At 41.9% G+C, this 14,093-nt stretch overlaps 1 protein-coding gene across 1 annotated transcript in view; it reads right to left on the bottom strand.

The window, feature by feature from the left end:
• Positions 1-14,093, bottom strand: part of LOC143925079 (contactin-associated protein-like 5) — a 591,832-nt gene that overhangs the window by 148,884 nt on the left and 428,855 nt on the right. The window contains exons 15-16 of the mRNA XM_077449666.1: positions 9,906-10,124; positions 6,401-6,640 (exon numbers count right to left, since the gene is read on the bottom strand). Coding sequence (XP_077305792.1) covers positions 6,401-6,640; positions 9,906-10,124 — 459 coding nt within the window. The remainder of the gene's footprint in view (positions 1-6,400; positions 6,641-9,905; positions 10,125-14,093) is intronic.

Here is a 14,093-nt window from a genome sequence, read left to right as displayed (position 1 = left end):
CAGTGCAAATATACAAAAAAAAGTATGTGAAAAAAAGTCTATAGAATGTGCTTGAATATCAATAAAGAAAAAAAGTCCATAGATTAAAAACTACCGGTGTTCAGCTTGATTGTTGAGAAGCCGACATGTGTACTGCCAAAAAATTCATACATTTTAGTATGAATTTTTCAAGTCATTCATAGGTTTAGTTTGAATTTTTTCGAGTCATTCATTATGATCGCAATTCGTAAATTCGACAATTAAAAAAATTCGTAATTCATAATTTGAAAATCTGAAAGTAAGAAATAAAATAAGAGAATTCGAAAAAGAATAACGAACTAACTAACTATTAAATTATAGGTATTGGAATTTCCTTTCAAATTTGGCTGTTAGTGAAAATAACTAATGCAAATTTATCCAAAATTACGAACTATCTGAAATAACGAATGGCGCATCTAAACAAATGAATGGAACAAATTAATAATAAATAGTAATAATAACAATAATAAAACATTTTTATTATTATTATTCATTTGTTATGTTCCATATGTTTATAGATACGGCATTCATTATTTTGGATAATTCATAACTTCCGATAAATTCATATCGTTACGTTCACCAAATTTGAAAGGAAATTCCAATATCTATAATTTAAAAGTTAGTTCGTTAGTTAGTTATTCTTCGAATTTTCAGATTTTCTTTCTTATTTTCGGATTTTTGAATTACGAGCTTAAGAATTTTGGAATTTCAAATTTCAAATTTACGAATTGCGATCATAACGAATGATAAAATGATAAAAAAACAAATGAAACAAAAAAACGAATGATTTTTTAAAGTGATGGTTAAGTTATTATTAGTTAGTATTTCAGATTTTTAAATTTTCCGAATTTCAACATTTATGAATTTACTCATTTTTACATTTTCGACTTTATGAATTTATAATTTTCGCATTTTCGAATTTTTGAGTTCTAAAATGTTCTAATTGATGAATTTACAAATTTTCACATTTTTGAATTTATGAATTTATGAATTTACAAATTTTCTAATTTACAAGTTTACAAATTTATAAATTTATACATTTTGAATTTTCGAATTTTTAATTTATAAATTTACTAATTTATGTATTTTCACATTTTCAAATTGAAGAATTTTCACATTTTCAAATTGAAGAATTTTCACATTTTCAAATTGACGAATTAATGAATTTAGACATTTTCGAATATTCAAATTTACGGATATTCTAATTTACGAATTTTTGAATTTTCAAATGTTCTAATTGATGAATTTACAAATTTTCGAATTTTCGAATTTATAGTTACATAGTTACATAGTTAGTCAGGTTGAAAAAAGACATCTAGTTCAACCAGTTTATGAATTTACGAATTCTCTAATTTAAAAGTTTACGAATTTATGAATTTTGAATTTATGAATTATCAAATTTTCAAATGTTCTAATTTATGAATTTACTAAATTTACGAATTTTCACATTTTCAAATTCAATTTATGAATTTAAACATTTTTGAATATTCTAATTTGCGAATATTCAGAAAAATTCATTAAACGGGTTTTAGTTAATTCAGATATTTCCGAATGAACCAATTTGTAAAAATTTGTTAAAAAACGAATTTGGAACAAAACAAATTGCACATGTCTGTTAAGAAGGGAAATTGTAAAGAATCCATTTAGGAGATCACCACGGTGTACATATCCGCCACCCAAAAAGGGTTAAACTTGCTTACTGAAATTCGTGAACTCCAGTCAAACAGGCATCAGGAGCCACAAACTGTAAGGTGAATCCAACAATCCGACACCACATCCCTTTTTTTTAGGCGGGGACAGGTCCTCTTCATGGAGAGATCTGGGATCTAAAAGAGCCCAGATCCTTCCTCTGCTCTTAAAAGCACCAAAATCGGTGTGCCTGCATGCTTCTGATTTTTGAAAATGTCTCCGTTTATATCCAGAGAAAACCGGAAGTGATGTGAGGTCATCGCTTCCGAGTTACTGTAGCTCAGAGCCAAACTGGTCTTTGTTTGGCTTCACGATCAGCCAACGGAAGTGGCGGCTGGTCGATTGGGTCTCCCGGTGGGACGGGAGATCCCGTTAAAGCCATGGAAGGAGGCAAGAGGACAGGAGATCCCCTCCCGTTGCTTGAAAAAGTAATCTAGCAGCTAGCTAGCTGCTATGATTGCTTTTACAAAAGAGCTGACCACCGGCTCTAAAAAAAAACGGTACCAGTATGATGCCTACTGGTGCAGCTGCAGGTGTTCCGTCAGATTAGGCGACCCATCAGAGTAGGTAATGGAAGTGGCTGTTCTGTCACGGCCATCTTGGTACACCCCACACTCGTCCGCAGTAAGGCTACAGTCAGAAGTTGGGACATCTTGTTTACACCCATGCATTTCACACTTATTTTTAACAGTAAACATATTTTTAACAGTAAACTGCCACTGCTTTAAAAATTCAACATCAAAACAGTCTGACGGATTTCAAAATCCTGTATTTCACTATATAAGCTCAGCTTACTGGTAAAAGTAAGTGTGAAATGCAAGACTTCCGTAGGCGTAAAAAGATGTCCGCTTGCCGCCTACTGCGGAAGAGTGTGGGGTGTACCAAGATAGCCGTGACAGAACGTGATGTCCGTTACCAAATCTGATGGGTTTCCGGTTTTGACGGAACACCAGCATCATCCCAATATAACCAATTGAAGTCCAGTGACGTACCAGATACATGGATGGTTGGGAAGTGGTCAATATCCTTCATTTTTTATTTATTTTTTCATCCCATTCAAGAGATTTACCACCACTTCTTGTCTTGAAGACACAACAGGGAGGGAAATGGATCAAATAAGGGAAATACCCAACCACTTCAATACCGGGCCATAGTAAAATAACGTCCTTGACTTTGTGGGGGGGGGGGGTATCTGAATGATGATACAGGCATCATACAGATATCATTCTTTCCAGCCAGCGATTTTGTGCACAATAAGAATGATCATAGTAGCAGTTCTGCCGCTTGATCTTTCTTATAGGCAACGGGAGGGGACATCCCCCCCTCCTGCCGCCATCCGGTGCTTCTCCGGGCTCTCCCGTGCCATTGGGGGCCCGGAGAAAGAATCAGCCGGTGCCGGATGACGACGATAGAGATTTCTGGTGATCAGATGGTCACGAGTCATCTCTATGACCGTCAGAGGCCAGTATCCGGATGTAAACAAAGCCGCGATCGTGGCTGTCAGCATGAGATCGGTGAATTTGCTTTCCAGCCTGGAGGAGAGATGTGGGGTTTTATTGACCCTGCATCTCTACATAAAGAGGACATGTCACACACCATTCCTATTACAAGGGATGTTTACAATAGAAATAAAAGTGATCGATGACTTTGGTATCTCTATAGTAGATCAAGGGTTCCCATATTTAGGAGTCAAATTGGCACCCTCCCTCCATAAACTATACCTGGCGAACTACCCCCCAGCATTTACCCGCATCAGGCAATTTATTACCACCTGGAGCCCCTTCAATATTACATTTCTTGGTAGGATCCAGGCAATAAAAATGCTGATACTTTCCAAACTTTTGTTCCTTTTTAGAGCCCTACCCAACTATGTTTCCCACCAAACCACTGACCGTATACAGAGAGACGTGAACAACTTTGTATGGCATAACAAGAAACCCAGACTAGGCAAACAGATGATATATAGACCCTGGGTTGGAGGTGGGTTGGGCCTACCTAACCTATGGCTTTACTACCTCTCAGCTAGGCTAGCCCAAATGGCCCAGTGGCATGTCCCCCCAACTTGGCTCTCTCTTTTGAGAGGATATCTATTGCCCCATACTCCTTGCCCGGTTTGCTATGGTCCACGATAATTCGCTCTAAGGACATCTCCCCTCTGGTCCTTATATAGGACAAAATACTCCCTTGTTCCTACCTTCCCTAGGTGGGCCACATTTATCGGGGACCCCTCATTTCCCGCTGCATTCCCTAATCCTCATGCCTTCACAACATGGATGTCGAATGACCTGATTACCTTAAGCTCCCTTCAGTCAGGGGGAGTGTTTCGTTCTTTTTTGTCCCTACAATCCTCTCACTCCATGCCCAGATCAGAATTTTTTAAATACCTCCAAATCAGACATTTTTTCGACTCCCATTTTCCCAGGCCAGGGGCCATTCCCACGAACACATTTGAAGCATTATGTGGCCCTTAATCTAGAGGCACAGGCACTATTTCTTTGATGTATGACTACTTAGGTGGACTGGGCCTCTCTGACAAGTCTACTGCAATGATTGGATGGGAGAAGGAAACGGGACTGGTGGCGACTCCAGAGGAATGGTCCACTAGGGTATTAAACATGCATAAATGCACTAGGTCGGTGGCGGTGAAAGAAACGGTAGTGAAGCTGCATACCAGATGGTACTATACACCTGCAAAGTTGCACAAATTCTTCCCCACCATTTCTGAGAACTGCTTTAGGGGGTGCCTGGAGAGAGGGACACACCTCCATATCTTTTGGAGCTGTGCCGCCCTGAGGGGCCTGTGGCTCACTGGTTTACGGATCACTATCACTCACCAGATGGGCCTTCTGTTTGCGGATATCCCCGGGGCCGCTCCCCCAGAACACAAACTTGCCCACACACTGTTCAGTGCGATCCATTGGTGCATAGCCTTATTCTGGCGTACCCCAGCAGTCCCCTGGGATCAGGTTCTTAGGCGAATCTCTGCTATCCAACTCATGGAAAAAATATTCCATACTATCATGGACACCATGCACATCTATGACTTGAAATGGAAGTTGTGGACCCCCTGATCTTCCCCTTTACTCATGTTACCTTCGGTTACAAATCCCCTCAGGAAGCGGTTTGAGCTACTGCTTATCTTAGCCATGTATCCTGTAACCTACTGTTTTTTTCCTTAGTTGTTGTTTCTCTACTAGTTATTAAGCTCTATGTTAATTTTTCATATACACGGACTGTACTTTCACTAACATGAGCAGCAATAGCCCTTCGGGCCACGGTGCAGCACGATAACGACCAAATAGCATCTGGTGTATCCAGTCTCTTCCTGCCCGAGATTTCTCACACAAATCCCATGCTATAGACAGTTCTGAGTTGCTACCCATTTTTGATACCACCTTATGTCGAATAACTATGTGATCTATCTCAAGTAGCTGAATCTGCACATACTGTCATTGATATTGTGTTAAGAGATTGTTTTCATCATATACTTTGTAACAGAGCTGTTTTACTTTTTTCTGTTATCTCTCTCAATAAAAGTTTGTATTAAAAAAAATAAAAAAATAAAAGTGATCGAAAATTTTTTTTTTTTAAAAAGCGTAAAAATAAAAAAAGTAAGTAAAACAAAAAAATTTAAAATGTAAAAAGACAAATAGAGAAATATATATAAATTGGAAGACATAATGTGTAGATAGAATAACTTGGTTTAATTCATATAAATGAAGAGGAAAATGGAATATGTTTTATAGGATATAAGATATATCTATGTAAGAAATTGAGTCTCTGTTGCCTCTTGTGATTATTGTGTCCCCCCTACTGGACCTATGTGATATAAATAAAGAAAGTTAAAAAAAAAAAAAAAAAAAAAGTAAAATGCCCCTGTCTCCGGTAGCTTGCGCTCAGAAGTGAACACACACGCAAGTCCTGCCCACATATGTAAACGCCGTTCAAACCACACATGTGAGGTATCGCCGCCTGCATTAGAGCGAGAGCAATAATTCTAGAACTAGACCTCCTCTGTAACTCTAAACATGTAATCTGTAAAAATTTTCAAAGCATCACCTATGGAGATTTTTAAGTACCGAAGTTTGGCGCCATTCCACAAGTGTGCGCAATTTTAAAGCATGACACGTTAGGTATCATCTTTCACATTATACAAAACAATTGGGCTAACTTTGTTGTTTTGTTATTTTTTAATTAGTGAAACCGTTTTTTTCCCCCCAAAAAAGGAGTTTAAAAAAATTATTGCGCAAATACCATGCGCAGGGTGTCTGCTAGAAAAAAAAAACCTTTAATGTTTGGGGGTTCTGAGTAATTTTCTAGCAAAAAAATGATGATTTTTACAGGTAGGAGAGAAGTGCCAGAATAGGCCCGGTATGGAAGTGCAGCTTGGACTTAAACAGGTCTCCCCATTGGAAGATGTGCCATCTACTGCCGTTCCAGTGACAGCACCAACATTTTGGATCTTCTCAGTGACACCGACTGCTATAACTACAGAAAAAAAGTAAATCTCACAGAATGTGACCTTCGATGATCCCCAAGTAGCACAAATGACATACTTTGGATGAAAGGACCCTTCGTTATCCTGACTACTCTTGTGCTCCTCGGCCCACATACTGAACTACAGGCAGCAGAAACGGTGCACCTGTCTTGACTCATTTTGCTTTATTCCACCAATGGTAAATGCACACCTCACCTTTCTTGCAGTAAGATCCCTCAAAGGCGGAGTTGGTGCAGTCACAGATATATCCCTTGCGTTTTTCCACACACTTGCCATTGTTGTGACACAAGTTCCCATAGCTGCTGCAGTGGCCAGGACAGCCCGGCCTGATCCCTAGAGTGACTCTGGCCTTTTCCTCCAGATCCAAGGTCTGTCCGTTCAGCTGGAGGTAGCGGATACACCCCACAAAACCCCTCTGCCTGGACACCGTTCCTCCTGCAGAACACAATGTCATGGTTAGGCTCCGACAGCAATGCGCTGAGGATAGCGATGATGGGAGGTCACCAAAACATTTTACAGAACTTTTTCTAGCCTAAGACAAATTGTTTTCAAAAGCCAAACACATTTCAGAGCCATACTCATACTTCACTGGGGATTGAAAAAAAACAAATAAATAGACATGAAAATCAATGAATAATTAGGTGTTTAGATAGTAAGTGGCTGGTCACAGTACTTGAACCAGCTGTTGAGAATGCTGTTTAAACCCGGTCACAACACTTTAGAAGGCAAACAAGGTCATTTGGAAGGGAATAAAAAGGTAAGAACAAGCTGAACAGAAATAAAATGGACCAGTGGCCTCCAAACTACAGCTCTCTGCTTGCTTTTATCTGGCCCTTGGGGCATTATTCCCCCCACCCTCACGGGGCATAGTTCCTGCCACTGACACCAATGGTGGGGCACTAGTCCTCCCACTGACACCAACCGTAAGGCACTATTCCTCCCATTGATACCAATGATGTGGCACTATTCCTCCCTCTGACACCAAAGATGAGGCACTATTCCTCCCACTGACACCAATGATGTGGCACTATTCCTCCCACTGACAACAATGATGTGGCACTATTCCTCCCACTGACACCAATGATGGGGCACTATTCCTCCCACTGACACCAATGATGTGGCACTATTCCTCCCACTGACACCAATGATGGGGCACTATTTCTCCCACTGACACCAATGATGTGGCACTATTCCTCCCACTGACACCAATGATGGGGCACTATTCCTCCCACTGACACCAATGATGGGGCACTATTCCTCCCACTGACACCAATGATGTGGCACTATTCCTCCCACTGACAACAATGATGCAGCACTATTCCTCCCACTGACACCAATGATGTGGCACTATTCCTCCCACTGACAACAATGATGTGGCACTATTCCTCCCACTGACACCAATGATGTGGCACTATTCCTCCCACTGACACCAATGATGTGGCACTATTCCTCCCACTGATGCGAATGATGAGGCACTATTCCTCCCACTGACACCAAATGTAAGGCACTATTCCTCCCACTGACAACAATGATGGGGCCCTATTCCTCCCACTGACACCAATGATGGGGCCCTATTCCTCCCACTGACACCAATGTGGGGGCACTACGGGCACCACAACACCATCTGCCTGGAGTTTGCTTGTTCTCCCTGTGCCTGCGTGGGTTTCCTCCAGGTATTCCGGTTTCCTCCCACAGTCCAAAGACATGCTGGTTAATCGGATCCTGTCTGTAAATTGACACTAGTATGTCTATATGTGCATGCGTTTGTAAGCGTGGCAGGACCCTACGGGGTAAAGAACCGCACTATATCAAGATGCGATGCAACGCAACTCAACTCAACTCACTATTCCTCCCACTGACACCAATGATGGGGCACTATTACTGACACCAATGATGGGGTACTATTCCTCCCGCTGACACCAATGATGGGGCATCATATTTCCCACTGATACCAAATTTGGGGCTTTATTACTCCCTCTAATGTCAATGATGGGGCATTGTTCAATCCCACTAACACCAGGACATTTTCTTCTCCCACTGGCCACAGTCCGGCCCCCCAAAATTTCATGGGCAATAAACTGCCACATTGTTTAGAAAAAGTCTGGAGACCCCTGAAATAGACTATTACTAAGTACAGGTTCACTTTACATTCAGTCATTTAAAGGCTCAGAATTTGTAGATGCTTTGCATGCACATGTACAGTAGTTATGTCTGAGAATGTTATTAAAATGTTCAACTTTCTAATTTTAGAATGTGAAAGTTTGATATTCAGGAAGAGATATTTATTTCTGCTTCTCTGGCATATGACTCAGTGTCGTGGCCACTTCATATCAATTGTATTCCGAGAATAGCTGCATGTCTTCACCCTCTTTAACTGAAGGGCTGAAAACAAACAGCTTTTATGCACCGAGAGAAAGTAAAAATGAAAGAGAGGGACGGGAAAAGGAAAAGGAAAAGGAAAAAGGAAGGTAAAAGGAAGGAAAGGGAAGGAAGAAAAAAGCAAAAGAAATGAAGGAAATGAAGGAAGGAAAATGAAAAAGAAAAGGAAAATGAAAAAGGAAGGGGAAAGGGAAGGAAAAGGGAGGAAGGAAAAAAGGAAGGAAGGAAAAGGAAAGAATGAAAAGGAAAAGGAAAAAGTTCAAGGAAAGGGAAAAATTAGGAAAGGGAAAAGGGAAAGGTTTCAAGGAAAGGAAAGAGAAAAAGGAAAGGGAAAAGGAAAGGTAAGTAAAGGAAAGGAACAGTAAGGGAAGGGAAAAGGAAAGAAAAAGTAAGGTAGGGGAAAAAAGGAAAGGGAAGGGACAAAGGAAATAAAAAGTATAGGAAGAAAAAAGAGAAAGCAAAAGTAAGGGTTATGCCGCGTACACACGAGCGAATTGTCCGGCGTACTTACTCGGCCGAAACGCATTTCAGCGGACAATTCGATCTTGTGTGGGCTTCAGCAGACTTTTCCAGCGTAAAGTCCGGCGGACTTAGAAAGTAGTTTTGCAGTCCAATCTTTCCGCCAGACTTGGGTTTCAGCGGACAATACGTTTGTGAGTATGCTAGTCCGGCGGACTAAGAAATACGCATGCTCAGAAGCAAGTACGAAAAAGGAAGCTATTGGCTACTGAACTTCCTTTTTCTAGTCCCGTCGCACGTGCTTTACGTCATCGCGCTAGCAAACGCCGGACTTTCTGTGTGTCCGTGTGTGGCCAAGTCCATGGCCAAGGACTATCCACCGGATTGTTTGCCAGACTAAGTACGCCGGACAATTCGCTCATGTGTACGCGGCATAAGGAAAAAGGAAAGGTTAGGGATGAGAAAAAGGAAACAGAAGGAAAAAAGGAAAGCTAAGGGAAAAGGAAAAGTAAGGGAAAAGAAAAAGAAAGGGAAGGGTAAGAAATGGAAGGGAAAAGGAAAGGAAATGGAAGGGAAGGGAAAAAGAAAAGGGAAAATGAAAGGTGAGATAAAAGAAAAAGAAAGAGAAGGGAAGGGGAAAAGGAAAAGAAATGTAAGCAAAGGGAAAAAGGAAAGCAAAAGTAATGGAAAAAAGAAAGGGAAGGGAAAAAGGAAAGGTAAGAGAAGGGAAAAGGAAAGAGAAAGAAAGAAAAGGGAGAAGCTAGGTAAAAAGAAAAATGAGATATGGAAATAGAAAGTCTCTTCTGGAATATTCCCAATATGTGAATTGATTAGAAATGTCTGGCAGACACTCTGGACTCACCCACATAGAGCTGAGCATTCAGCAGCGGTCGGAGGCGCCCATCGAACGGGGTCTGTACCAGTTTCCTGGGCTGGTTATCCACAACAAGGCTGGTTTCCTTAATATTCCTCTCAGCTCTAACGTGATGCCACTGACCATCATTTAAGGCCGTGACGGACTGCAAAGAAACCTCCACTGGTCCATTTCCCGCATCAAATGAAAACGTCACCTGGTGGGGAGCTGTAAAATACACACGACGGTCAATACCACAATCAATATCTATTTCCATTGATTTACTGTATGTTGATGTCTTTTTATTGTTGATGTCCATGGATCTAATTGGACTTTCTTACTCAAGTAATGTTTTATTTATACTTTGTACTCTCACTCCTTCTGTAATATAATCTAAAATTAACTTGCACCTAAAAATATACATCATAAATGAGTTATTTACTACTTGCCCACTCAAACCCAATCTTATTGATGTCATCTTGGACAAGCAGGGAACATTTGTGACCAAAATAACAAAGACAAAGTAGCAAATTTTCTTAACAGAATATATCCGGTATATCCAAATTCTATGGCTTCTTCAGGACTTAAAGTGACAACAGGCTCTTGATAAGAGCAAGATTCTCCAAAACATCAACTGTTTTTTTCATCAGCTTTATAAAGTGTAACTAAGAAAAAGATAACATATATACAGTATGCTGTAATCTAGTAGCATTATCACAACAGTTTTATTTTTTTTTAACCCCCTTTTACATGCACGGAGGTCTTAGAAATGGTCTTAAATGGACTTTAATAAATGTACTTTTTAAAGGTTTAGTTCACCTCTATATTATCTTTCCCCCCAAAAAAGTTGACCTATGCATTTGGTACATTGCAAAGCAATCCTTAGCTTTTTAAATAAAGATTGGAAGAAAGTAAAAAGCTGCCGCACACCAATGACATCACGTTATCCGGGTTTATTTGCACAAACAATTGTAATGACAGTCCTTGCATGTACGACCTTCCCTCTTTGGGGAGGTTTAAGATAAAGGATTAGTTCCTTCTTAGAGAAGTAAGGTAAGTGGCTTGGGACGCAGGATTCAGTCCTGCTTACAGAAATAAGGGGAGTGGCTTGGGACGCAGCCTTTGATCCTGCTTAGAGAAATAAGGGGAGTGGCTTAGAATGCAGGCATCGATCCTGCTTAGAGAAATAAGGGGAGTGGCTTAGAATGCAGGCGTCAATCCTGCTTAGAGAAATAAGGGGAGTGGCTTGGGACGCAGCCTTTGATCCTGCTTAGAGAATTAGGAGGGTGGCTTGGGATGCAGGCTTTGGTCCTGCTTAAAGAAACAAGGGGAGTGGCTTGGAATTCAGCCTTTGGTCCTGCTTTGAGAAATAAGGGGAGTGGCCTACGATACAGGATTTGGTTTTGCTAAGAGACGTAAGGGGAGAGGCTTGGGGAGCAAGATATGGTCCTGCTTAGAGATGTAAGGGGAGTGGCTTGGTAAGCAGGATGTGGTCCTGCTTAGAGATGTAAGGGGAGAGGCTTGGGAAGCAAGATATGGTCCTGCTTAGAGATGTAAGGGGAGAGGCTTGGGAAGCAAGATATGGTCCTGCTTAGAGATGTAATGGGAGAGGCTTGGGAAGCAAGATATGGTCCTGCTTAGAGATGTAAGGGGAGAGGCTTGGGAAGCAAGATATGGTCCTGCTTAGAGATGTAATGGGAGAGGCTTGGGAAGCAAGATATGGTCCTGCTTAGAGATGTAATGGGAGAGGCTTGGGAAGCAAGATATGGTCCTGCTTAGAGATGTAAGGGGAGAGGCTTGGGATGCAGGCTTCTGTCCTGCTTAGAGAAATAAGGGGATTGGTTTGAGACATGGGCTTTGGAACCTTTTTAGGGGCATCCAGGCAAACAAGCTAAATACACTGATAAAATTCATATATGGGAGCTGTTTTACCTCCCGAAGAATTTGTATTTCTCTCCACCCTGTCCTGAAATTAGCACAGCTCTGCTACTGTGCACAGCCCCTGTCTGCCACGGCATAAGAACTGATGTGTCTGCTTTATTTCAGGACACTTACAGGTCTGTGATTAGATAGTGACAAGAGAAGCAGCAGACATACAGTATAAAACTATCTCTAAACGGGGATCCTCTAGATCAGGGGTCTCCAAAGTTTCTGAAAAAAGACCTTAAGGGAGCCGAAATGTGGCCAGTGGGAGTAGAAAATCCCTTGGCATCGGTGAGAGTAAAGAATGCCCCATAATTGTTGTCAGTGGGAGGGATAGTGCTCCATTATTGGTGTCAGTAGTAGGAATATTGCCCCATCATTGGAGTCATTAGAAGGAATAGTGCCCCATCACTGGCATCAGTAGAAGGAATAGTGCCCCATCATTGCAGTCAGTGGTAGGAATAGTGGCCCATCATTGGAAACATGGTAGGGATAGTGCCCCATCATTGGAGCTAGTAGAAAGAATAGTGACCCATAACTGGAGACAGTAGTGAGAATTGTGCCCCACCATTGGAGTTAGTGGTCAGAATAGTGCCCCATCATTGGAATCATTAGTCGGAATAGTACCCCATCATTGCAATCAGTAGTAGGAATAGTGCCCCATCATTGCAATCAGTAGTAGGAATAGTGCCCCATCATTGCAATCAGTAGTAGGAATAGTACCCCATCATTCTACATCAGCTCAAATACCATCTCTATGCTGATGACACCCAAATCTGTTTCTCTACCCCTCAGCTCACTCCCTCAGTCTCCTCACGTATCACTAATTTACTATCAGATATATCAGTCTGGATGTCACTCCACTTCCTCAAACTCAATCTATCCAAAACCGAACTTATAATTTTTCCTCCCCCACGTGCCTCTTTCCCTGATCTCGCTGTCAAAATTGATGGCACAACTATCAGCCCATCCCCACATGCCAAAGGTTCTAGATGTAGTCCTGGACTCTAAACGTCCAATCACTGTCCAAATCTTGCTGCCTCAACCTCTGCAACATCGAAAAAATACGCCCCTTTCTAACAAATGACACCACAAAGCACAATTTACTCGCTGGTCATCTCTCGCCTCGACTACTGAAACTCTCTACTCATTGGCTTACCTCTACATAGTCTATCACCTCTTCAATCCATCATGAATGCTGCTGCCAGACTCATCCACCTTACCAATCGCTCTGTGTCTGCTACTCCTCTCTGTCAATCCCTCCACTGGTTTCCGCTCACCCAACAAATTAAATTCAAAATACTAACAACTCCGTACAAAGCCATCCACAATTTAGCCTCCAGCAACATCACTAGTCTAGTCTCTAAATAGCAAACTAATCGTTCTCTTCGTTCCTCTCAAGACCTCCTGCTCTCTAGCTCCCTCATCCCCTCCTCCCAAGCTCGCCTCCAGGACGAGGGGAGGTGTTCAGTGGTTGCATGCTTGACCGGTTTTGCTGAACACAGGCCGGCTGCTTCAGAGGCACATTAGAGGATATCACCTATTATAGACATCCTTGGGTCACCAAGCCTTTGTATGTGAGTGAGGCGGATGTGCGTGTTTTGTAGTGTGTGTGGAATTTTTTTTAGGGTACTTTTTTAGTAAAGTTTAAAATACTGTATTTCTAGTATTTGATAATAAAATTCTGGTTTGTACTGATTTACCAATAATCACTCATTGAGAGTGGTTGATTAAAAAAATTGGTCTTTTATTCCCAGTCCTGCTAGACATACAGTATGAGCTCATCTCTTTGTCACTCTGCTCTCTCCTCCTTCAGCATGCTCCTTAGTACTGTAGCCCAACGAATTGGCTACCTGTGCTGTTTTTCCTCTCCTACGTTTGAGCCAGTGGTAGCTGTTTTATTTATTTATTTTTTTGGGAGGGGGGGCAGCAAACAACCACCCCCTCCGGTTGGTGGGTGGACGGTTGGTGTCACCTTCCCCCTGACACCCTTACCCCATCTAGGTTGCGGGTGGGTATACAGGCTCCTACAAGTGGCAGGCAGTGGGATGGTTCGGGGCTACTACAGGCGGTGGTTAGCGGGCGGGTTAGGGGCTTCTATGGGCGGCGGGTAGCGGTCGAGGTTTCAGGCTCCTACAGGCAGCCGGCAGTGGGCTTTTATGGCCAGAGGGCAGCGGCTCCTGTGTCTTCTTTCCTTCTTCTGCATCAGGGCAGCTTCCGCCATGCGGCTCCTCCCTCGTCCTCCTAGGCCTCCAATAGGATCGCCTGCCCTTT

This window comes from Lithobates pipiens, unplaced genomic scaffold, assembly GCF_037356315.1.
Source record: "Lithobates pipiens isolate NorthernLeopardFrog02 unplaced genomic scaffold, aLitPip1_a1.2 Scaffold_22, whole genome shotgun sequence".
Classification (NCBI taxonomy): Eukaryota; Metazoa; Chordata; class Amphibia; order Anura; family Ranidae; genus Lithobates; species Lithobates pipiens.
The sequence above is the reverse complement of the archived record's forward strand: the minus strand, read 5'-3'. Positions and strand labels throughout refer to the sequence as shown.